At 44.8% G+C, this 26,756-nt stretch overlaps 1 protein-coding gene across 10 annotated transcripts in view; it reads left to right on the top strand.

Annotated features, from left to right (window-relative positions):
* Nucleotides 1-1,219: 1,219 nt before the first annotated feature.
* Nucleotides 1,220-26,756, top strand: part of PPCDC (phosphopantothenoylcysteine decarboxylase) — a 56,771-nt gene continuing 31,234 nt past the window's right edge. For 3 of the 10 annotated variants that reach the window (XM_027828152.3, XM_043524225.1, XM_037909973.2), the window contains exons 1-2: nucleotides 20,511-20,625; nucleotides 21,153-21,329. In XM_027828152.3, the coding sequence (XP_027683953.1) occupies nucleotides 21,177-21,329 (153 nt within the window). In that variant the 5' untranslated portion in view covers nucleotides 20,511-20,625; nucleotides 21,153-21,176. Of the gene's footprint in view, nucleotides 1,327-2,165; nucleotides 2,200-12,778; nucleotides 12,825-14,326; nucleotides 19,503-19,523; nucleotides 20,626-21,152; nucleotides 21,330-26,756 lie in introns of those variants that run through there. The other 7 variants (XM_043524223.1, XM_043524221.1, XM_043524222.1 and 4 more) reach the window with 7 other exon arrangements.

The following is a 26,756-nucleotide window of genomic DNA, read 5'->3' on the forward strand; positions in this document are numbered from 1 at the left end:
CTACACCCAGTAGTGTAGCTAGGGGGGGAGCAGGGCAGCGGCCGCTCCCCCACCGAGCAGAAGTGGTGCCTTTTTAATTACTTGGCGCCTTTTAAATGTTTACTTACCCGGCGGTGCTCTGGGTCTTCGGGGTGGGTGGAAGTCCTTCAGTGCTGAAGACCCCACTTCTTATGAGGGAGCCACTTTCAAACAATATTCCTGGCAGAGAGGGGCCAGACTGCCCTGCTCATCAACAGATTGGGTCTGGAGGAAGCACTCGTTTCCCAGTGGCCTCTGGGCACTGCTAGCTACTGTACTTGTCACCCCTCGGCCGCCTGTCCCCATTGCCTCCAAGCCTGCTGGAGCAGAAGGAGCCCTTAGCAGCCGGGCTCTGTGGGGAAGGGCTCTTGGAGGCCAAGCTCAGGTCTGTGACAGAAACTGAAACTGCCATAGCAGCAGAGCCCCCAACACTGCTCCATTGAGTATTTCCCTCTTTAGGAAAAAGAGGGGGGCTCACACCCTCCCATTTTCAGGTGGGATGAGACCCTGCAGGACTAATGGGGACCCTCTGGTGCTTCCATGCACCAGGCTGCTGCAATCTGCCCCCATGCTGAGGCTGCGGGGCCGCACCTGCCAGATGCACCCCCGATTCCGAGGCCCAGGGCAGGGCCCTGCCCCGCTCGCTGTAGGGGTGTCAGTGTCAGGTGACCATCTGCCTGGAACTTTCATCACATGAGAGAATCTTTCATTCAAGATGAATCTTTAATTCCTGGAGCCTCCCGGACAATCCTGGAGCTGGGCTGGCCGGCCTAGTTCTCTGCCGCAGGGTTTGGGGCAGCGCTGAGCCCTCCTAGGGCGCATTTCGCGGGCCCCGGAGCTGGTGTGCCACGGCGGCGATGCAGGGGATGGGGGCGGGGGACGGGGATGCCATCACGTCACAGCCACCGCGCGCGCACGCAGCGGGAGCCCAGCGCGGGGCGCTCCTGCGTGTGGCCAGGGGGAGGGGCAGAGCCGAGGGTGCAGAGTGGCGGTAGGGCGGCAAGAGCCACTTTGCTTTCCTCGTCGTGTCACCCTGGTGATGTCAAGCGGGACCCCCGTGACGTCACTGCCTTGGGGGCGGAAAGGCCTCCCGCGTGTCACACAGCCCCGGTCCTGCGCGGAAGGACTCAGCTACCTGGGGGATGGCGCTGTCAGGGGCTCAGGGCGAACGAGCACGCGCTCAGGGTGGGAAAGGGGGCGTGCCTCAGGCGGAGGAGAGAACTACATCTCCCACCATGCTCTGCTCGCGCGGCCGCTTCCGGTGCAGGCAGCACTTCCGGCAGTGCGGGGTCGGGCGCCGCCGCAAGGGTGAGCGGAGCGAGGTTCGGGGGGGTGGGCCGGATCGGCAGTGCCCCAGTAACTCGGGGGGTTGGAGGTGGCCCTCGCGCCCTGGTTGGCTGGTGCCATGGTTACAGGAGGGTGGGGGAAGGGGGGCTCAGGGACATTCGCCGCCTCTGCCGTGTAAAAGGGGGGGGCAGCGACGTGTCCGCCCTCCACGCTCGCGCAGCACCCTGCGGGATGACGGCCCCTCCCCCGCGTTCACTGCGCCTCCCCCCCTTCTGCCACGATCTAGTAGGTGGTATCAAAACATCCCTCCTTAGCGCCTGGGCGTTTCCATACCTCTCCCCCTTTCTGGGCACGCGGGGGGGGGCGAACCCCTTCCTCGCCCCATGCGCACCCCAACACGCTCTTTGGAGGGGTGCGGGGCTAAAAGCGGAGCCCTGTGTTTCACTGGCTGCTGCCCATTGGTGTCCTACCAGCAGCAGTAATCGGTGATGTGCTGGACCCTGAATGGTCAGGCGTGATCTCCTGGCAAGACGCTGCGTGCAAAGGGACGCAGTGTGAGCGCTACAGGTGCCCATGAAACGTACAAAGAACCTCTTGAAGCAGCATGCTGTTAGACTGCAAGTTCTTCAGGCTACCGTGTATACCAGGGGTCGGCAGCCTCTCAGAAGTGGTGTGCCGGGTCTTCATTTATTCACTCTAATTTAAGGTTTTGCATGCCAGCAATACGTTTTAACGTTTTTAGAAGGTCTCTTTCTATACGTATATATATACACATATAACTAAACTATTGTTGTATGTAAAGTAAATAAGGTTTTTTAAAATGTTTAAGAAGTTTCATTTAAAATTAAATTAAAATGCAGAGCCCTCCGGACCGGTGGCCAGGACCCGGGCAGTGTGAGTGCTTATCCCTGGTCTATACTTTCCTGTGTTGTTTGAGGAGAACGTTGTGGACACTTATCAGAATACAAGTAATATCTAACTATAATACACACATGCTGCCCTTTTGCACACAATATAAAGATCTGTTATGATTTTTCTTGTCTAACTAGGCACTCTACTGTTTTCTCCATTTTCTTTCTGTTGCACATGTGACTGTAATGTGTTTGCAGTGAACACACCACATGGATAAACAGATGAATGGACACATTTTAAGAGGACTTGCAAAGATTATTGAAAGAGGGCACAATTCTCTTCTGTTACACTAATGTAATTCTGTTCATGTGTATGGGGTGGTATTGGTGGAAGTGAAAGCAGAATTTGGACCAATATTTTTACATTGCTAAACATGGATATAAAGAGAGATTGTTAAGTTCTGCTGTGGCAAATTTTACTGATGAATTCAGCCCTATTGAGAAGAAAGGGTAGATGAAACCAGCAGTGTTTCAGATGGAAGAGGATTCATCAGTAACATGAACACTGTTTTTCTGTAACTGGTAGTTTAATAACATGGAGGGGATACAAAGGAAAATAATTTGTGCTTGTAATTTCTTAAACAGCTACTGACATCTAATAAAAAATAACTTCAAAGGGCACTATATTTGGACCCAGTTCTGCTTCACTTTCATATTTTATTTCTCTACTTTTCTTTGAAGATCTTCCCATCCTTAAAAAATAAAAATGCTCTAGTATAATAACATGATGGTCCCAAACATTGCAGAAAATCCTATTATATGCTTTATTGTTGTGGAAACTTATGTCCTGATCCTGCAATGAGCTCTGCATAGGCCAACCTCTACACCCATGTGAAGTGCCACTAAAGTCACTGGATCACTACATGGGTTCAGTCTTCCATGGAGCTGATTGCAGGATTAGGGCCTTCTTGTAGAATATTGTTATTTCTTTAATGCATTTTTCACATAGATATTTGTTTAGCAATTTGTCTGTTCCTGCTCTTGTTTCTTAGTATTTCCTAACCTTTGACTGATTGAATTTATGATTTTAATATTCTTTAAGGTAGCTTTTTTTTTTAATCTATAATTTTCTAGGTACAACACTGTCCTTCCCCCAAAATTCCATTGTATGGAACCATATTGAGTCCCCCACCTGCATAGGGCATAAGCATGGGTTAAACTCAAGATTTTTAGATCTGCAGCACAGACTCTACTGCTTGAACTAAAGGGTTACCAGATAGCATTAGTAGGCTGCTGTCCTCTATATGAACCTACCACTAGAGGGGAATATGACACATTTTTCCAGTGTCTCTCACAGTTATTTGCTAAATAGCAGTGGAATGTTGGGAGTTGATTGTCGTCAGATGCCACCGGTGTGTTGCTCTGCTCTGTTCAATGTTGATAACAGTCAGCTGCGTGCATGTGTTCCCTCTGAGTGCTGCCACGACTCTGCAGATTGCTGACACAGCAGGCCCTGAGAGAACCCCCAATGACCACAGACTCTGATAAGGTATGAAGGCACCGGGACAGATTTATTGCCAAACGAAGCACAGTAATAGTTTCCCATAGACTGTACAGGACATACTCGAATACGTGCCCCCTGACAATGGACCGGTTCAGTTAGTGGTGGGACTTACCATTGTCCCCTAGGCCAGACAAAGATATCCACTCAAGGATGCATTATTATACACAGGTACAAACGAGTTACGCATCACTCCAGATGCATTGTGGTGCAACCCCTCTACGTGTTATGGTGCTGTTTCTCTTCTCATGTTGGTTCGAGCAAACAACTCTGTCCATCATATTATCCTTTTGACCTTGTCTTTAGGATAGGTCAGCCTGTTCCTCATTATCTCTGTGGAATGTGTTCTTACTGGGATATTCTGGTGCCATCCTGGCACATGTATACGTGCAATAAGCAGCTGCCTTCTTGCCAACTTCTGTGAGCGGGGCTTGCCTCTGGCTCACAGCTTAACTTTGCTTTATGTTAGAAAAGTCTTGACCATTACTTTAGTTCAGGCCTCATACTGGGCCTCTGATACCAAGTGTTTATGTTTCAGGGCCTCATCTTACTATATTCCCCCACTTTTTGTCTTTTTATGGGGAGGATGTTTACCCATCATCCCAGAAAAGCATAATGCATGGACTAAAGATAACCCAGTGGGCTAAACACTGTTATGTGGTTACCTTATTTTACCATCCATACACTCATGCCCCACCTGTCTTTAGTCTGCACATTCCGTCATACGACTGATGGACAGATTTTATTTTCCAATTGATGATAATCCCTTACAGTGGGCCTGGGAATGTTGGGCCCGGGACCATGACTGAGGAATGTAGTATTATAACTGAGCCTTAGAGGCACTCCCAAATAATTAATATATATGAATAATATGGATATGGCGCATATATTTGTAGTGTATATGGGTATATATGTATAGTATGTATGTGTACATATGACACCACCTTATATGCAAGCATAATCATGTTTTTCCAGTCTGGTGTTGTACTCTGGCCCTTTTACTTTGGTGCCACAGATAGAAACACACTCCTATTAGGGCAATTGCAGTTATCACCTGTATCATCATTAGTAGTACGCTGAGTGTTTTGAAATACTGGGATAGGCATTGTTATAGTGTGTTCCACGGTATTATGTATATGAGAAGTAAAACAGAAATTTGGAGTAGTGACACTACAAATGAGGCCTTTATATATAAATGTCTTGTAATTAGTTACTACCCAGTACTGGGCATTCATGTTGTGGGTTACCCTTACTGCTGGTCATCACCCTCTGGTAAGCTTTGCTGGGCAGGAAACAGGAATGGCTAGCTTCTCTGTTCCATGGGTTCCATTGCCCCCGTGATGCGTCAGTAGCTGACATAGATCCAGTTGTTTTTATGGATGATGTTTTTCAGAAAACCTACTGAATGGACAGTAACCAATTTCTCAAATATTGCTGTGTCAGGATTTGGTATTTGTACGCAGACACTGAACAAAACTGTTTTGAATAACATGTGCCTCAGTTAGGATGCAGTGTTACTGATCCCAAATTGTGACCGGTAGTAACAGGGAATTTATATACCTAATTTGTAATTGCCATGTAACAATTTTTTTTTTAATGAATTTGTTTCTCCTTGCCTTCATGTTTGCTGCCTTTTGTTTGTTGATTTTTACCTGTGTGTTGGTTAAACAGTTTAGCAAGGTTATGCACATTGTAAATGTTGTACAGCAATAATACAATACCGCAATAATAGAACAGTACAATGATAATACAGTAGTACAGCAATAATACAGTTGTTTTTACACAGTAACCAAGTTGAAATTAAATGACAGTTTATCCTGGTCCAGCTAGTGGTTTCTAGCTGATTGTTAACGTAATTGTCCATATATGGTAGATAAGAGGTGTATTTGACCGGTCTCTGATTTATAAAGCACTTCATTTTTCTTTTTTTGATGCTTGGGTTTTTTTTCACTGTGTACTGATATTTTCTGGTGTCTTCAGGGTGTGATATTTTCTGGTGTCTTTGGTCTGTGGAATGCAACTTAAACAACTTTTGTTAGTTAACATGGTAAAATTTTTTGTTTGTTTTCCTTTTTTGTTTTTGTTTTCAGTAACCCAAACTTAATACAAAGTTTAACTTAGTTTGTTTACAATGTAATAGGGACAATGTAATAGGGACAGAGTCTTTTATAACACAAGCTATACTTTTGCAATTGTATAGACATTCATTTTCATTTGAGGTGCATTACTAATATTTTATACTAAATGCTTAACTGCTAAAATAAATGCTCACAATCTTCTGTGAGAAGGTGCATTGCTTTTTTCCCCCCCGCTGAACATTCTGCTAGCAAAAGAGTCAATAACATAATTTTTACCACGCTTTTTAGAGTTAATTTGCTTGTGATACCAATATCACTCTTGTTAACTGTTTAGAAGCATAAACTTTAACAACCACTGCTTCCCATTAACATAACATAACAAAAGAAAAGTGTATAAAATTAAACCAACTATAAAATTAAACCAAAATAAATTTTAAATACAGGTCCATGCAAATACTTTGAGGATATTAAACTTTCATGATGCTTTGTTGTGTTTGGGAGCCAAAAGTGGAAACCTGTTGAAATTGTTTGGTTAGCTTTATGCATAAATTGTTATTTGTAAACGTTTTTGCTATCCTATTCTAATAACTATATTTAAAAGTGCAAAAAAGTTTATAAAAACCCAAACAAGAAATTGACATTTTGTTAATATTATCTTTATCTAATGTTGAGGTTTCCCCTTACATTTTTTCTTTGAATAATAAAAATATTAAAAAACAAAACTGTGATTAATAAAAGAGAATTCTTTTTGTTTGCAATTGCATTATTTGTTGAGGCAGAAATATACGTACATATATTTGTAACTGAAACGTTTTTGAACTTTGCACAAAAAAATTGGTATTAATAATACTATGATTATACCCCAACCATGATCTTAAAATAGTGCAGTACCACATATACATATATTTTTAAAAGGGTATAACATTGACTTTTGTTACAACAAAATAAAAATAATAAAAAGCAGTCACATGACACGCACAACAAACAACACAGATGACATACAGGACAAACTTGCAATTAAAAAGAAATGGCGACAGAATTCTATTAATAACTATATAAAATAAGGTAAACAAAAATAAAAAGGGTTAAACATTTGAATAAACAAGTTATTACCTTATTTAAAACTTTTAACAACAATTGATTACAAATATATTAATATTTGCCAAATTTATTGTATTAATTTGGTAACAAGGAATTTTGAATTACTTTATATTTAACATTATTTTAAAACTCTGCTATATGGAAATAAGAAAAGCCCATGTTTCAAATATTAGTGAGTGGTTAGGATTAGAAGCAGAGTGTGCATTTCTGTTGTTTGGCAACCATATCTTCAAGAAAGTTAGGAATAATTCTAGCTGTTGCATTCCTGAAGGGTTAAAATAATTAATTTACCGGATTTATTTAAAGTAAAGTTGTTACCTTGTTTTCTTTTTGTTTCTTGTTTTGTTCTGTTTTCAATTGCTTTATCTTTTGGAGGTTTTTGTAAAAACTATAACTTTTAACTTTTAAAACAGAGAAAGAGTCGAAGTGAGGAGAGGCAGGGAAAAAGCAGGGGCGGGGAGGTGAAGGTAGTGAGACTTGAGCCAAGAGACATTAACTCTTAAGGTACAGGCAGCAGCAGCAAGCTTAGCAAATTGATAAAGGATATAAAAGAAAACATACTGGTATGTAAAAATATTTGAGAAAGGGGGTTATATTTTTAGCTGAGTGCGGAGTGTGGTTCTGTGGGTAAAAGCAGTTGGGAAACCGCACCTTGGGTTTTTATCCTGGCTCTGAGATGAGAGTGGAGGTAATTATCTGCTCTTCTAAAACCTGAATTTGTTCCCCCAGTGTCTGTTTTTGTCTGCGTGCCAAACAGATTGCAGAAGTGCCCTTTTCTTCCCTGCAGTTAACTGTTTTTGAAAAAAGAAAAGGAGTACTTGTGGCACGTGCATCCGATGAAGTGAGCTGTAGCTCATGAAAGCTTATGCTCAGATAAATTTGTTAGTCTCTAAGGTGCCACAAGTACTCCTTTTCTTTTTGCGGATACAGACTAACATGGCTGCTACTCTGAAACCGGTTTTGGGTAACTCTATATGTTAATGCATCAATTTTAGGTGTTAACCTGTTCAATTGTAGTTTTTGACTTTGAAATTCCTTTTTATTCGCTCCCCTGCGATTGAGTCGCAGCTCCTGTCTTGTAATGTGCTCTGTGAACTGTTCCATTTTTTCCTTCATTTGATTTGCCAGTTCAGTGAAAGTACTGTGTGCTGCTTTTTCCATCTGTGCATTTACTTGTCCCGTTCTGACAGGCACCAGTCTAGGTCCTGCTTTAGGTTTTACCAGAACCTGGCTTTTACCATAAGGTAGTGGTTGCACAGCAGTGGATCCGTTTCATCTTTTAATTTTACTAGGGCCACCTTTTTCCACTTCTGTCCCCATTCTTCAGGCACAGGGTAGCTACCTGAAGTCTGCTGTTTACCACCACTATTTATAACAGGGGATGGCACATGTATTTTTTGTAGGTTCCTTGCAGCTGTCTTCAATGTCTTACTCTGTTCCAATGCTGGTTGTCTCTGGACTGCTTGCCACCCTGCAAGGAGGGGTGGGAGCATTCCAGGGCTGTGTAGCTTCTTTTGATTCTTTTAACTCTTTCTTTGTTACAGTTACTTGCCCCACCAATTTTGTGGCATGCAGTTTTAACCATTAACAGCCATCGTTATAGTTTGCAGTATTTTGTAGTTTAAGGCTACAGTCTCTGCCCTAGCCTTACAAATTACATTACATGTTTCTTCCCCTTTATATTTTTTAAACTCTGTGGGGATTTGCAGGGAGGGGTTAAGGGGGTTCCCTAGCTTGTGGTTTTCTGTCATGTTAGACAGCGAATCCTACAGCGGACAGCTCGCTTACTCACCAGATCAGTGGTTGGGGTCACCAATGTTATCAGATGCCACCGGTGTGGTGCTCTGCTCTGTTCAATTATGACAACAGTTGACTGCGTGCATTTGTTCCCTCTGTGTGCTGCCCCGGCTCTGCAGATCACTGACACAGCAGACCCCCGGAGAACCCCCAATGACCACAGACTCTGATAAGGTACGAAGGCACCTGGCCAGGTTTATTGCCAAATGAAGCACAGTAATAGTTCCCCGCAGGCTCTACAGGACATACTATGAATATGTGCCCCCTGAATACTACATTCCTCAGTCATGGTCCCGGCCCTAACATTCTTAGGCCCACTGTAAGGGACTATCATCAATTGGAAAATAAAATCTGTCCATCAGTCGTACGACGGAAAGTGCAGACTAAAGACAGGTGGGGCATGAGTGTATGGATGGTAAAATAAGGTAACCACATAACAGTGTTTAGCCCACTGGGTTATCTTTAGTCCATGCATTATGCTTTTCTGGGATGATGGGTAAACATCCTCCCCATAAAAAGACAAAAAGTGGGGGAATGTAGTAAGATGAGGCCCTGAAACATAAACCCTTTTATCAGAGACCCAGTGTAAGGCCTGAGGCCTGAACTAAAGTAATGGTCAAGACTTTTCTAACATAAAGCAAAGTTAAGCTGTGAGCCAGAGGCAGGCCCTGCGCACAGAAGTTGTCAAGAAGAAGGCTGCTAATTGCGCGTATACACATATCTAAAAGGTATCAAGTACTAATAGGATGAACATGCCAGGATGGCACCAGAACATTCTGGTATGAACATTCCACAGAGATAATGAGTAACAGGCCGACCCATCCTAAAGACAGGGTCAAAAGGATAATATGATGGATAGAGTTGTTTGAACCAACATTACCAGGAGAGAGGCAGCACCCTAACGCATAGAGGGGTTGTACCTCAGTGCATCAGGAGTGATGTGTAACTTGTTTGTACCTGTGTATAATAATGCAACCCTGAGTGGATATCTTTGTCTGGCCTAGGGGACAGTGGTAAATCCCACCACTGACAGAGCTGGTCCATTGTCAGGGGGCACATATTCAAGTATGTCCTGTAGAGTCTATGGGAAACTATTACTGTGCTTCGTTTGGCAATAAACCTGGCCAGGTGCCTTCATACCTTATCAGAGTCTGTGGTCATTGGGGGTTCTCTCGGGGCCTGCTGTGTCAGCAACCTGCAGAGTCGTGGCAGCACACAGAGGGAACACACGCACGCAGCTGACTGTTATCAACATTGAGCAGAGCACCACGGTGGTGGCATCTGACGACATCAATATTATTGGATTTCATTCTTGTCTTTGGAGATGAGAGAGGTCCAATGGTTACAGAAAGCACAGCCAAGCACATAGAGTGGCACATTTATTCTGAAAGTAACATGGCTAACTGAGATGTTGGTCAGATGTTAGAGACACATGGGACTGTACTGTGTCTCTAAAATGCACCTCCAAATGGAGTTAGGTGCCTAAATATCTTTGAGGATCTGGACAAGGGATTTATTCCCAGCTCTTCCTGAAGTGGCCTTGTGCAACCTGTCATTTTCCCCATGTAAAATGGGGGGAGTTATACTTATCTGCCTTCTAAATTAGGGGAATGAGGCCTTGTTCAATAATAAGGGCTGTGAAGAACGTGGAATTATCGACACCAATTGATGGAAGAGCTGAGACAACAACTCATGGGCCCTTCTGGCTCTCAGTTCAGCATGCCTTCCCATAGGCCAAAGGGACAGCAGCTTTTGCTGTTGCAGTGTTCTCTCAGGAGCTCAAGGTCTGTGCGGTTAGGGAGCATGCTGAATGCAGACTAAATCTTCAGAGATTTTAGCAGCAAGCCTCTCTAAGATGTTCTGAGTATATGTAAAACTCTGACCTTATTCTGAAGAACAGTTTTGTTTTGTTTTTTTATTAAACAAAAATCAGCCTGAGGCAAAGACCAAGCATTTCAGCCCAAATGATTGAAGTCTGGCAAGGTTATAAAGACTTGAAAACAGTGCATTAAAGTGGAAGGGGTTTGGTAACCTTAACTATGATGTCACTACCAACTCCACGTATAATAGGGGCTTAGCACTTTGAGCATTTGGAAAATAATATATAATTCAAACATTTGGACTAAATAAACCAAACACATCCAGCAAATCTTGTATATAACTGTAACCAAAGCTTTGCAGTCTTCTACCTTTCCAAACCACATGCATAAAGGGTCTTATCTAAAGTCAATGGAAAGACTCCCATTGACTTCAGTTGACTTTGGATCAGAACCAGAAATCCCTAACATTTATTTTACATTTAGTCTGGGAAGTTGTATATCGTCCCCCAGCTTCCACCACTAGCTTTATATATTTATTTAAAAATGTTTAGTGTGGTATAAATACCTAGATTATAGATATTCATTTGTTTGAGTGTTATATATGTTTTGAAAATTAAATAACATCCTATGTGTAATATGCATTCCTACACATTTGTTTATACCTCAGTCTTCCCCAAATGAGTTTAGTTAATCAATTGTAATTAATTCTGTATTTCACCTCTCTAGCAATCTTTCAGAAGTATCCCCATGATTATCAGTCCTTTAGTTCTTGCTTGTATTTTAATCATTTTACTTTCCAAAATATTCATTTAAGGCTCTTCCAGTTAATTTCCCAAAGCTCCAGTTAAATAAAGAATCAGAAGAAATAACTAGCTGGAATATCACACTTTTAATTTTTTTCATTAATCTTTCAAAATGATATTTATTAACCTAATTGTGTAATTTTCTTTTGCAAAGTTTAGGACAGGGATAGGCTGGTGATTTAGAGTTATTATTTAATAGTCATATGGGAGTTATGCCAAAAAAAACCCAACCCCTGTTCCTACTGAATCATTTGTGATGGCCTTAATTTCATTTAAATTGAATATAGATAAAACATTGTAAGATGTTACAGTATCCTGAGTTACCTTAGCCAATACATAAATCGAATGTCCCTGTCCCCAAGACAAAAGAAACTGAACCTTTGAGCAATATTTTGGAGGGTAGGTTACCTATATATCCCTTGTATTATAAGACAGCATTAACAAAGTTAGGCTCTGATTCCTCAACTTATGATGTGTGGATGGACCACTGCGATCTGAGCAGATTTCCATTGTCTTCAGTCATTTTAATATAATGGCCATAATGAAAATGAGTTTTAATTTTCTAATATGTTAAAACCTCGTGCCAAAGTTAAAAATTTGTTACGATGAGTGGTTCATGTGTGATGGCCTTAGTTTCTGTGCAGTGAACTGCAGGATCAGGGGATAAATTTGCCCTGGGTGATTTTGTTTTTCATTAAATTATAAATAATCGATCAAGTATTTTGGAAAAATGTCATAAGTTCATAGGCAAACAATGGAAAACGTATAAAAATTTCAGTAGCGTGTTCATTTTTAGGATATTAGATCTTTTTATAAACATAAATGGTCCCTTTGTGGGTAATTTATTCAAATTACTTGGTACCGTATCTTGCTTATTGTTAGAGACCCATCACCCATTTGCCCAAATTTATCTGAAGTTCATTTTAAAGAGAGGTGTTTTAAGTAATCTTTACTATTTAATGGATGTCTCCCAAGTGATTCAGAATCCTGAAAAAGTCATTATTATTACTATTTATATCACAATATTGCCTAGAAGCTCCAGCAGAGATCACATACCTATTGTGTTAAGCGCTGTGCAAACACTTACTGAGAGAGAGGCTATGTCTGCAGTATAGTGGCATTGCTATGGTGCTGTAGCTATGATACCATAACCCTGTAATGTAAATGCAATTTAAGCTAACGGAAGGGGTTTTTTCATCAAACAAGGAACACCACCTCTCCAAGTGATGGTAGCTAGGTTGATGAAAGCATTCTTCTGTTGGCTTAGCTGAACCTGTGTGGGGCTTAGGTTGGCATAGTTTCACACCCCTCAGTAATGTGGCTATGTCAACCTAAAATTTTAAGTTTAGACCAAGCCAGACAAAAGGTGGGAGAAAGGAAATAATATTCTCCCCATTTTATAGATCAGAAGTACAGGGAGACTAAGTGTCTTGCCGAACATCACACAGGTTCTCTGTTACAGAACTGGGCAGTGACTCAAACTTGAATCCTAGTCTTGTGCCTTAAACGTAAGTTCATACATCAGTTATTTCAGGAAGTGTAATTGCTTGTGGTAACTCTAATCTGCTTCTGCTGTGATGCACAAGATATTAACACTCTTGGCTGGCATTGGTTAGGCAAGTGGCAAGATGTGACTTCTGCTTTTCTGCTAAACTGTGTTTGCTTCATGGCTATCTCATCCTCCACTTCGTTGGTCTGTTTTGCCCACCTATTACATCAGGGGGTCTAATCTCTGACTGGGTTCTTGGTGCTCCTATGAAGCAAGTGATGATGCTGATAACTCTTGTATGAGATCCAAGGTGCATATATGTGACTGATTTATTAAAAAACAACCACATGCATTCTTCTTTGAGTGATTGCTCATGTGCATTCCAGTAGGTGTGTGCGCGCGCCGTGTACACGATCCCCAGAAGCTTTTCCCTAGCGGTACCCGTCGGGTCGGCTGTGGAGTCCCTTAGAGTGGCGCCTTCATGGCGGTGTATATATGTATATATGTCCCTGCTAACCCGCTGCCTGCTCAGTTTCTTCTTACTGCCCATGACGGTCGTTGGAACAGCTTAGTCTCTTGCTTTGCAAGTGCCTTACCTAGTGGTTCCCTTGTTTCTAGTGTAAATAGTTGTTAGTTAGTTGTTAATAGTTGTAGATTAGATTAGTTTATCTTACTTCGGGGCGGGGGGGTTTCCCCCGTTCTACTCTCCCCGGCTCCGGGGCATGCCTCGGTTGCAGGGGTTTAAAGTATGCGAGAGGTGTGGGACACAAATCAGATGTCAAGAATTATAACATTCATAAAGCAGTCAGAGAACACTTCGATCTCTCTGGTCACGCAATTACAGACATGAAGGTCACTATCTTACAACAAAAAAACTTCAAATCCAGACTCCAGCGAGAAACTGCTGAATTGGAATTCATTTGCAAATTGGATACTATTAATTTAGGCTTAAATAGAGACTGGGAGTGGCTAAGTCATTATGCAAGGTAGCCTATTTCCCCTTGTTTTTTCCAACCCCCCCGCCCCCCCCCCCCAGACGTTCTGGTGAAACTTGGATTTATGCTGGAAATGGCCCACCTTGATTATCATACACATTGTAAGGAGAGTGGTCACTTTGGATGAGCTATTACCAGCAGGAGAGTGAGTTTGGGGGAGGGGGGGGAGGCGGAGGGTGAGAAAACCTGGATTTGTGCTGGAAATGGCCCACCGTGATTATCATGCACATTGTAGGGAGAGTGGTCACTTTGGATAAACTATTATCAGCAGGAGAGTGAGTTTGTGTGTGGGGGGGGCGGAGGGTGAGAAAACCTGGATTTGTGCTGGAAATGGCCCAACTTGATTATCATACACATTGTAAGGAGAGTGATCACTTTAGATAAGCTATTACCAGCAGGAGAGTGGGGTGGGAGGAGGTATTGTTTCATGGTCTCTGTGTATATAATGTCTTCTGCAGTTTCCACAGTATGCATCCGATGAAGTGAGCTGTAGCTCACGAAAGCTTATGCTCAAATAAATTGGTTAGTCTCTAAGGTGCCACAGGTACTCCTTTTTTTTTTTTCTGTGTCAACAAGTGATCCGCATGCCGCCTGTCTCAAGTGCCTCGGGAAGGGCCATCAGACAGATAAGTGCCCTATTTGCAGGAGCTTCAGACCCAGGACTAAGAGGGAGCGGGACTATAGCCTGAAGCTCCTCTTGATGGAGTCGGCCCTTCAGCCACAGCCTGAGCCGACACTGGCACCCTCGGTGCACAGCACACCGGCCTCGGTGCAGGATGTCCCAGCACCAAGGAAGGACTCCGCCAAGGAGCACCTGCACCGCTCCCCAGCCCGCAAGGCCAGTGCCTCACGGTGGCATTGTTCACAGTCTCAAGGGAGTGCTGCATAAGAAAAAGAAACCAGACGGGGATGTTCCCCTGTCAGGAAGCCAAGGGGGGATTCCAGTGGGGTGCGTCCTCCGGCGGGACACCCTCGGTCTGATCCCCAAGAACCGGTGCCGTTGACTGCGGCGAGAATGGACTCGCCTACCTGCGACGATTTGGAGGAAGAGCTTGACCTCCCCTCCACTCCGGACACATATGGGGCGCCTCAAGACCTCATTGATATGACGGCGCAGTACCTGGCCCTGCAAACTTAGGCACCACCAGTAGCACAGGCAACGGCACCGACTGTGGCCTTGTGCCCAGCACTGCGGGCAATTATGACACCGGTCATGACACCGATGCTGATGGCGGTGCCGAAGCCGTGGATTCATCATCGGGGGAAGCTCATGATGTTGTGGCGCCAAGGTCCGTCTCCCCGATACTGCTCCCCGGCACCGTCGGGCTCCGCTCCCCCATGGTTGGGTACAGAATACTCGTCAGAGTCAGACGTGGAATCGTCTGTGTCCAGACGCAGCCACTACCGCTCCCAGTCCCAGCACCGATCCCGGCACCATAGGTTGGCGGAACAACCGGCACCAGTTGCCACTTGGCCACCCCAGTGACAGGGCCCAGTGCAATGGCCTTTTTGGACCCCCTGCGCCTACCACCAGGCTCAAGGTCAGGGATCTAGGCTGGTATCTGTGGTATCGGCCCCCCTGTACCCCTCCATCGGTGACGTCGATGGAACGCCACACCCCTAGGGCCCCTGAGGATCCCTTACAGGACAGGGCTGTTGAGTGGCCACAGTCAAGCACGCCCCCTCCTCCACTGACGTCGGTGGCACCTGGACCTCCGGTCGCAGGGTGCTTTGAGGCACCTGACCCGGCCTCCAGAGAACCTGAGGGGCAGAAAGACCCTGTCCTAGGAACCTCTTCCTTCTCTTCGCTGGACGAGGATACCAAAGTCCCAAAGGATACAAATGGATACCAAAGGCCACCAGGACCTGCTTAGGAGGGTAGCAGTTAACCTCTTCTGCCTGGAGGTTGAGGTTATGGAAGACTCAGATCCGATGGTGGACATCCTCACCACTGAGGGTCCTTCCAGAGTAGCTTTGCCCCTCATAAGGACAATTCAGAACACCATGAAGGTGCTCTGGCAAACCCTGGCCTCTACACTACCAGTGGCTAAAGAGGTCGAGGGACTCTCCTTTCTGCCACAAAAGGGCTATGAGCACCTGTTTACCCACCCCCAACCGGGGACTCTGGTGGTTGATGTGGCAAACTACAAGGAGCAGCAGGGTCTACCAGGCCCCACATCTAAGTCACGTGACGCCAAGAAGCTGGATCTCCTTTGCCGTAAAGTCTATTTGACTGGGGGGCTCCAGCTTCGGGTAGCGAATCAGCAAGCGGTGCTTAGCCGATACGCTTTCAATTCCTGGAGATGGTTGGCTAAATTCCAAGAGTTAATCCTGGCTGATTCTCGCAGGGAGTTCCGTGCGCTCCTTGAGAAGGTAGAGTGGTCTCTAGGATGGCCCTCCAGGCAGCCCTGGATGCAACGGACTCTGCAGCTAGAACCATGGCCACCGCCATGGCTATGAGGCACAGTGTGTGGCTTCGGGTTTCAGGGATCCCACCTGAGGTCCAAAATACAATTCAGGACCTCCCCTTTGACTGTGCGGGCCTGTTTGCTCAAAATACGGACATGCGCCTTCACAGCCTGAAGGATTCACGGGCAACTCTGAAGTCTCTGGGGCTACACACCCCAGCGCCTCAGAGAAAGCCCTTTAGATCTCAGCCCCTGTCCCGTTTCTACCCGGGGCTCCCTCAGCGGGATCCACCTAGGAGGAGGGGCAGAAATAACAGGAGGCGCCCACCGCAATCCTCCTCGGACCTAGGCCAGGGTTCAACCAAACAGCCCCCCGGCTCCAAACCCAACTTTTGAAGATGCGCACGAGGACGGCGCACCAGTCGTCTTCTTGGATCCTTCCCCCTGGATCCTTCCCCCTGCTTTGTGAATCGACTTTCCCGCTTCTACCGTGCTTGGTCTCAGATCACATCAGACTGCTGGGTCCTCAGCACGGTGGGGCGGGATATTCTATCCAATTCTGTTCCCTTCTGCCCTCCCACCCCCCTTCCCCATCCCTCTTCAGGGACCCCTCTCATGAGCAACTCCTTTTACAAGAGGTACAATTGCTCCTAGCTCTAGGGGCAATAGAGGAGGTTCCTCAGGAATTCAGGGGCAAGGGGTTCTACTCCCGCTATTTCCTCATCCCCCAAGGCCAAGGGCGGTCTTCGGCCTATCCTGGACCCACGAGACCTCAACACATACATAAAAAAGGTGAAGTTTTGCATGGTCTCTCTGGCCGCCATCATTCCGTCCCTGGATCTGGGAGACTGGTACGCCGCCCTTGACTTGAAGGACGCGTATTTTTACATTGCTGTTATTCCAGCCCACAGATGCTTTCTCAGATTCATGGTCAGCACTACCAGTTCAGGGTGCTCCCATTTGGCCTTTCAGTGGCCTCCCGGGTGTTCACCACGTGTATGATGGTAGTGGCAGCCTTCCTCTGCAGGTGCAGGTGTTCCCGTATTTGGACGACTGGCTCATCAAGGCCGAGTCCCAAGCACATGTGGTGGAGCACGTATCCCTGGCCCGGGCTATGTTTCACAGGTTGGGACTTGTATTGAATGAGCCCTAGTCCACATTGATCCCACACACAAACAATAGAGTTAATCGGTGCTCTCTTGGACTCCACGTGCGCGAGGGCGTTCCTTCCGGAACTGCGTTTCAGAGCGCTCATGGACATTATCCAGACCCTCCTCCACTTCCCCACAACCACAGCCAGGAATTGTATGAGACTACTGGGTCATATGGCGGCCTGTACGTACGTGATACAGCATGCCAGGCTGTGCCTCTGGCCCCTCCAGACATGGTTAGCACAGGTGCACAGACTGGGTAGGGACCCATTGGACTCAATCGTGACCCTCCCGCCTCAAATTCTCCACTCTCTCCAATGGTGGCTGCAACCACAGCTGATTTGTGCTGGAGTACCCTTTGCAAAACCCCAACCCATGCTTTTCCTTGTCACAGATGCGTCGGCACTCAGTTGGGGAGCGCATCTGGGCAATATCAGAACCCAGAGCCTCTGGTCCCATGCAGACCTATTGCTGCACATCGTGAGGGAGCTGAGGGCAGTTTGCCTGGCATGCCTAGCGTTTCAGGCCTGTCTGTAGGGCATGTGCGTATCGGTGCTCATGGACAATACTGCAGTGATGTTCTATATAAACAAACAGGGTGGTGCTCGTTCCTCTCCCCTCTGTTGAGAAGCCCTCACACTATGGGACTTTTGTATCACCCACTCCATACACCTACAGGTGTCGCACCTTCTGGGGGTGCAGAACGAGCTGGCAGACTGCCTCAGTCGCTTGTTCCATGGACACGAGTGTTCCCTCAGACCGGACATCGCTCTCTTAATTTTCCAGAGGTGGGGCTCTCCCCACACGGACCTGTTCACGACGCAGAGCAACAGGAAGTGCCCCAGATTCTGCTGCTTCCTCAACCACAGCCCAGGCTCCACCGCAGATGCCTTTCACTTGTCATGGATGGGTCACCTGCTGTACACATTCCCGCCATTCCCACCATACACAGGGTGCGCTTCAAGACTCCTCAGGACAGGGCTTTCTTAATTCTCATAGTGCCAGCATGGCCCCGTCACCACTGGTTCACCATGTTACTGAACCTCTCAGTGAATAGACCAGTAGCGCTCCCTCTCTGTCCAACCCTAATCTCACAGGACCACGGCCGTCTACAGTACCCCAACCTGGAGTCACTCCACCTCATGGCATGGGAGCTCCATGGCTGAACCCTCTTGTGCTTCAGTGCTCGCACTCGGTTAGGGAGGTCCTGCTGGGGAGTAGGAAACCCTGCACTCGAGCCACGTACCTGGCTAAGTGGAAGCGTTTCTCCATTTGGTCTCGACAAAGGGGAACAGAGCCGCAATCAGCCCCAATTTCCTTTATTTTGGATTATCTTTTAGATCTCAAGCACCAAGGGTTAGCAATATCATTCCTAAGGGTGTACCTCGCGGCCATTTCGGCCTTCCACCTGGGAATGGCGGGGGGTTCAGTGTTTGGTAATCCCATGGTGAGCAGGTTTCTTAAGGGCCTTGACAGACTTTATCCTCCAGTATGTTGGCCCGTCCCCCCCGAGACCTCAACCTGGTCCTGTCCTCACTCATGGGTGCCCCCCTTTGAGCCCATGGCTACCTGCCCTCTCTCCTACCTTTCCTGGAAGGTGGTTTTCCTGGTGGCTATAATCACCACTAGGAGGGTATCCAAACTCTGGGCACTGTCCTCTGAACCTTCGTACACAGTATTTTATAAAGACAGGGTGCAGCTATGTCCCCAACCTGCATTCCTGCCTAAGATTGTCTCCCAGTTTCATGTGAACCAGGACATAATTTTACCTGTGTTCTTCCCTAAACCCCATGGCACTCACAGGGAGTGCATGTTCGATTCCTTGGACGTTAGACAGGCCTTAGCATTTTACATTGAATGCACAAAGCCATTTCGTAAGTCACCACAGCTCTTTATTGCTATTGCAGAAAGAATGAGGGGGCTCCCGATCTCATCACAGCGCATATCGTCATGGATCATGTCCTGCATCAGGACTTGCTATGACCTAGCTAAAGTTCCAGCCCCACTGATTACGGCTCACTCTACCAGAGTGCCGGCAGCATCCGCAGCTTTCCTGGTGCAGGTGCCTATCCAGGACATTTGCAAGGTGGCAACCTGGTCTTCAGTCCACACCTTCACTTCCTACTACGCCATTACCCAGCAGGTGAGTGATGATGCTGGGTTTGGTAGTGCAGTCCTGCACTCGGCAGTTAGGTGAACTCTGACCTCTCCCCCAGGGTAACTGCTTGGAAGTCACCTATTGGAATGCACATAAGCAATCACTCGAAGAAGAAAACATGGCTACTTACCTCTCATAACTTGTTCTTCGAGATGTGTTGCTTATGTACATTCCAAATCCTGCCTGCCTCCCCACTGTCGGAGTATTCCGGCAAGAAGGAACTGAGCAGGCAGCGGGTCGGCAGGGACATATATACACCGCCATGAAGGCGCCTCTCTCGGGGTCTCCACAGCTGACCCGACGGGTACTGCTAGGGAAAAGCTTCTGGCGATGTTGCACGCGGTGCGCGCACACACCTATTGGAATGCACATGAGCAATCACTCAAAGAACATCAGTTATGAGAGGTAAATAACCATTTTTTTGTTACTCCTGGTAGAGAATGAAGGTATCCAGCTCAACTGAGTCACGTGCCTTTTCCATATTAACAGCAGACTCTAAATCCTGTACCAATTTGGACAAGTGAAGTAGCCTCTTTACATTTATTTCTGTTGACCTTCCAGAACAAAGCCTGACAGGTCCTGAAGCATGAATCTAAGCTGTCTATTTTCAAGTCTTTTATCTAAAAACTTGTTATTTAATGGTGAAGATTCTGCAAGGTACTGAGTATACTGATCCCAAGCCGTGGGGGCCACAGACTACTCATGTACTTAAAATTAAGCAAGTGGTTAAGGGTTTTTCTGGATCAGGGTCAGATTGCTTATCACCTCACAGGATTGAGCCTAAAACTGGGTGACCTGATTTAGGATCTACTAAGATCCTTCCACTTTTCAATAATGTTGATAATTTTGCTTCCCTTAATAACACTGGAAGGGATCCCTTCCATTGTGCCTCTCTGTTAATTGACAATAATACGGGATTCCTCTAAAGATTTTGAAACGTTACCTCAAGACCACCTGTTTTACCTCCTGGTATCCTGTAAATACTTTTGCTAGCTCACTTTCACCAATTGGGCTATTCCGGATGTGGAAAGGATCCGATTTACTTCAATGAGAGGTGGATCAGAGTTCCCGACTCTGAGGATTTGCACGTTGCAAATGTACCCCACTGGTGAGTGTGTGTTACATGTGTCCCTCCATGCCCAATCCACAGAGCATGTGAGTCTGTTACATCCCCACACTACAGAACCTGACTCTTTAGCTCATGCTGTAGCAACATATCCATTTAGCTCTGGATCAATTTCTGGTGGCCTCCAAAATGGCAGCCATCATTCATATAACCCTTGATCACAAGCAGTCCCTTCTGGTGAATGCACATTGAGTGCTTTGAGCCATAATACCTAATATTTTTTAAATTGTTAAGTTAATTTCACAGTTAACCCTGATGTGACCTTTAAAATAATATGTTAACTGCTGAGGAGCAGAATGTTATGGTGACCTTCCCACCTGATTACTAAAAGAAGTGTGACACTTCATGGATCAGTTTATATTGTTCTGAACTGAAGAGTGTTTTGAGGACACTTACTGATATTCTGTGTAGGGAAGCAAATCACCAATTTCTCTGCACATCTATCATTGGGTAAATCCAGCTCTGAGTTTGAAGGAGGGCTGGTAAAGTCTGTTTCTCCTTGTTTGTAGATTTGATTGTCGTCAAGGTGCATAATGGAGCCCTTAAGCCTTACAGAGCCACAGCCTTCCCCACAAAACAGCTTGCCCACACCACAAAAGAAGTACAATGTCCTGGTGGGTGTTACTGGAAGTGTGGCTGCCCTGAAGTTGCCTATTCTTGTCTCAGAATTGCTGGAGATTCCTGGGGTAAGTAACTTATGCTCCAGTGAGTTAGAAGAGAAACTGTAAAAATGGTATCTTCCTGTTTCCTTTTTATCCTCTTAGTGGAGATCAGATTGGGTCAGTTAGAGTTTTAAAGCTGATTCTAGATGCTGGTCCTGGGGTCTGAAAATCAGGCTCGGCATTTTTCTGTCTCTTTTCCTATGATCAGTAATAAAAAAACTCACAAATTCTCACAGTAAGAGCTTACCTGACCGTTTTGTTGGTATCACACAATACATGATGGAAACCAGCTTTGTGTCTCGGCATTATGTGGGCTTTGCAGGGCTCAGTGCTGTCAAAACTTAGATGTCAGTAAAGTCGTCAAATCTGAATTTAAGAGATACATATAGTAAAAAGTGCCATATGCTCTCTAAAACTCCAAATTTGTGGTTCAGATTGTGCCATATAAATAGTCTCAGTAATTGAGACATAGAACTTAAAAGTTGGATGCTAGTATAAGATGGAAGAGGACAAGCTTAAAAAATATAGAAGCATCTGTATGCACATTAAAAAGAATATATTATTACCTACAGTAACCAATTTTTCCAGCAGATGGCAGTATTAGCCAGGAGTGAATAGACTTACATTCCAAAAAAAGGGAAATATAATAGCTTTTGCTAAAGTAAAAGGAAAATTCAGAATGCTCTCACATTTTGGAATCAACCCAATTATCATGGTTCATTTATAAAAAAGAGAGAGAATGAGGGGGGACGGAGAATTTGTGGCACCTTCTTTCTTAAACATAGGCCAAATACATAATCCATTTATATTGCTTGGGTTGCTAGATGGCCTGGTTTAATACCCTTTGGATGATTCATATATTTGGAATTCCTTCACTCCATAGCTCAAGGTACCCCATGAGATTTGTACACAGGAGATGATATTTTGGAAATGTAATTGTGAAACTGATTGGTGGTGGTAATAGCAAATCTGGAAAGGCTGTTGAAGGTACACAGAGCTTCAGGGTAACAGTGCTGTATCTTGTCAGCTGTTGGAAACAAAGTTCAGCTGGCATGTTGGGGGCCTTAGTTAAGCTTTTCAGTTCCAGTAACTAAAAGAGACTTAAGGTTCCATACCAGATTGGGAGGGGTTGGGGGTGGGAATGGACAGAAGAAAGTGATGCAGAGATAGGAAGAGGTCATGTCAGAACCTCAGGTCATGTGTTGCTGCGTGTATGGAATGTAGGTTATGCAGGGATTCTCCATTCCCCCAGCACTCATCCCCAGCTTTCTGGATTTCCATCTTAGCAACAGGAGCTGCCTGAATGATAGAGGCCCGCAGCATTCTCTCTCCCCCCCTCGCCCCCCATCCTGTGCTGGTATCCGAAGGACCTCCCTCCACTCTATAGGTGACAGGAAGAGAAAAAACTACCCATTCTGAAGGAGTCTAGATCAAAGGACATCCCTTCTCTGTGAATATTTTGATCATAAACTTTGCAGCAAGCTGGATCCAAATTTGATAGCAAGGCTCCTGGATTCTGTGATCCTCCTGTGAAGGAGTCTGCAGATTTTGTGGCAGCTTCATTTAAATTTAAAAATAGAGGTTTTCACTGAATGAAATATAAAGATTCCATTCAGTGTAGGAGCCCTGGTTATTTATTTTGGTAATAAATTCAATTTATTTTCTACTGTCTGTACAATTTCAGGGCCTGAGCCAAAGCCAAATGAAGTCAATGGGAGTCTTTCCAATTACTTTAAATCAGGCCGTCAGTTTTAACTTGCTGCAGATTTTTGTGCTGACAACAGAGAACCGTCTTACGAAAGTTGTCAGAGGAACTTGGGTAGAAAACAGCTGAAGTTTTTGGATCATTAGGAAATGTGCTGAGAGGTTTAGGGTGGTAGGCTAAGCAAGTTAGATTGAACTTTCTGCTTAAATGATCAGCAGTGAAATAGTTGACAATTTAAATATCAATGTTGTAATCATTAGGTTTCAGATTCAACCACTCGTTGAGATGAATGAGGTAGTTAATACATCTCATAGCCGTCAGGTTAGGCTCCTGCAGACTCAGGATGTTAACAGTGCATCAGTTAACATTTTAAAAGTTTTCTTCATAACCATAATGGCTGTTGAAGTACAAAAAAGTGCTGTTTTATCCAGGCCAGTGGAAAATTCTGATGGTCACGTATGTATTTGCTCAGGGTTACTAATATAAGTCAAGTCACCGCTTTCTTGACTCTTTAAAATGGCACAAACATGTAAACGTGGGCAAAAATCAGTCTGGCAGAGCATTGGCTAGTGGTTTCTGTGTAGAGACAGCAAAGCAGGAGATCCAAGCTTAGCCCTGGATGAAGTCTGCCACTCCACTAGCCTCTGGGTATTTGCTGAGTCTCCTCATGTAAAACACACACCTTGTGACTCCAGCACACTTCTTTTACCAGGTGACGTGTACATCAGCTTGTATCAGCAGTTATAAGGAGGAGTCACATGCTCATTTTCTATTTTAGCTGTTATAGAGGCAAACAGAGGCTGTTACTGGTGTATAAAAAAGAAAGAATACTGATCTCTTTCCAGTTTAGGTGGAGGGACATGAAAGTCCCGCTTAGGATGAGTGAGCAAGAAGCCCATCCCTGCAGAAAAGAATTTAACAGTGGGAGTAATTAATTAATGGAACAGCTTACCCAGGAATGTGTTAAATTCTCTATCATTTGGAATTTTTAAATCATGATTGAATGTCTTTTGTAGCACATAAGGCTAGCCTGCTTGCTTATATCCTTTCTTATGGGTTTGTTGATAATGGATTTATAGCTTTGTATTAGAGTAGTTTTTGGCAGTAATGCAAGAAACCTACAGGCCACATCCTGTCTGATGAGTTAAAGCAAGTTAGCGTACATATGTTTGTGATCTTTGACATAGAGAAGTTGCGAAGCGACTGTGCTCTATAAACTTAACAGGTACACCACAAAGAACATGGAAATAGCCACCAAACTGATTCAGGCCAGAAATAACAGATGTGAGAATGAACACCCCGATTTGATGTGGGTGAGGAAATTGGACATGGAAGGTTGGGTACACAAGAGGGCAAACCACCATGATTAGGGTTAGGTTAGTTTTTTCTTGGGTCTTTTTTGGCTTAGTTTTCTGGTTTTATAGCTTTCTAGCTCCTCCTAAATTTTTCACCTTCCACTCAAACATTGAGGAACCTGGACCTACTCTTTTGGCATGCCAGAGACGAGGCTGGTCCTTTGTCTCTTACCACCAGGTTCTCAAGGAAGGATGACAGTATGTTAATCTAGGAAGTTGTATAGTAAAGGATACCACATGTACCTCTAGAACAGCCCTATTTCCTTTTTAATTCTGGTTGATTACTTTCCACTTATGTCAGTAAAAGTATCTACGGCTGTATTGTATTCTCAGCATAAGTGTCCTTGTCATACATCCCGAGGGTCCTTGCAAAAGACTCTGTGTAGCCTGATTTCGGGACAAGAACCATATTTTCTGGTCAGATCAATTGGCAAGCCTTTTAATTTATATAAATAATCATATTAATCCCCTAAAATCAAGCAACACAACTGTTATAAAGGGAAACAGAGGCTGTTACAGATATGTAGAAAGGAAAGAATACTGATCTCTTTCCAACTTAGGTAGAGGGACATGAAAGTCCCACTTAGAATGAGTAAGCAACGAGCCCATCCCTGCAGAAAAGAATTTAACAGTGGGAATAGTTAATCACTGGAACAGCTTACCCAGGAATCAGAGTAGCAGCCGTGTTAGTCTGTATTTGCAAAAAGAACAGGAGGACTTGTGGCACCTTAGAGCTCAATTTATCTGAGCATAAGCTTTCGTAAGCTACAGCTCACTTCATCGGATACATTCAGTGGAAAATACAGTGAGGAGATTTATATACACACATTCTCCATCACTTGGAGTTTTAAAATCATGAGTGAATGTCTTTTGAAAAGATGTACCCTAGCTTAACCACAGAATATTGGGTTCAATGCAGGAATCCCTGGGTTCACTTCTCTGGCCTGTGCTATACAGGAGGTCAAACTAGATGATCAGAATGGTCCCTTTTGGCCTTAAAATCTGTGAAAGAAATGGCAGAAAGTGAGTGGTTTTTAAAAGTGCCTTGGCTGCAGCTATGTGTTTGTTTTGAAGGGCTTGTCTACACTAGAAAGGTTTGCTGCCTTACCTGTACTGGTATAGTTAAAGCAGCAAAAAAACTCCTGTTGTGTACACAGTTATATCAGTATGAAAATTCTTATATCAATGTAGCTTATTTTGGTTCAGGAACTGAAATAAACTATATTGCTATAAGGCACCTTTATATTGGTATAACTGTATATATACTAGAGCTTTTACTGGTATAACTACATTGGCAATAATAATAATTAATATATCACACCCCTAACCAGTGTAGGCTTTGTGTACACTAGAAAGTTTAGTTATAGCTATACCGCCCTCTAAGGCTATGTCTACACTGTGCACCTTAGGGTGACACAGGTGTACCGCTACAGCAGTGCTGCTGTAAGGTGTGCAGTGTAGCCACTCTTTGTTAGCCAGAAAAAAAGGTCTCCTGCCGACAAAATAAAACCACCTCCAACGAGGCGCGGTAGCTTTGTCGTTGGGAGAGTGCAGGGATGGCCTAACCATGAGATGAACTGAGGCGGCCGCCTCAGGTGCCAGACTGTGTGGGGACGCCACTAGGACCCAGAGTGTAGAAAATTGTGTCTGCTGCTGGTGCATGTGTATTCTCTCTGCTCTAGATGCACAGAGACGGTGGAGTGCTGTGCTGGAGGAAGGAGGGTACAAGAGACATAAAAGGCAGGCAGGAGAAGAGTGTGGTGGAGGCACAAGAAACAGCTGCTGCTGAGTTTAGTTCCTTAAGTCTAGACGATCCAGGACTGTGGACCGACTTGAGCAGTAGCCTGAGGGACTTCCTTGTACTGCATGGGCCACAGCAAGTGAAAAACTTCATGTTCCCCAGAGACAATGAAAATAGAAGTTTCCATCCAACACATTACTGGGATGAAATCCCCAATGGTGACAAAGGGGAGAGGCCATGGCTTATGTACTCAAAAACTCAGAATGCTGCATAGTGTTTTTGTTGCAAACTCTTCCAGTCTAATGTTCCAGCCACATTGGGTTCTACAGGAACAAAGGACTGGAAAAATCTGGCTAGAAATCTGGCATGCCATGAGAAGGCAGCAAATCACCAGAGAGCATTCCATAGGTGGAAAGAGCTTGAGATGAGACTGAGGTTAAAGGCCACCATAGATGATCAGCATCAAGAGAAGATTACATCAGAGTCTCTTTACTGGCAAAATGTTCTGAAAAGGCTCATTGCGATTGTGAGAATGCTTACTACCCAAAACCTAGCACTGCATGGCACTTCAGATCAGCTGTATGTGCCAAACAATGGAAACTTCCTTAAAATTGTGGAGCTGATGACTGAGTTTGATGCTGTACTCCAGG

This window comes from Chelonia mydas, chromosome 10 (assembly GCF_015237465.2).
Source record: "Chelonia mydas isolate rCheMyd1 chromosome 10, rCheMyd1.pri.v2, whole genome shotgun sequence".
In the NCBI taxonomy this organism is placed as follows: Eukaryota; Metazoa; Chordata; order Testudines; family Cheloniidae; genus Chelonia; species Chelonia mydas.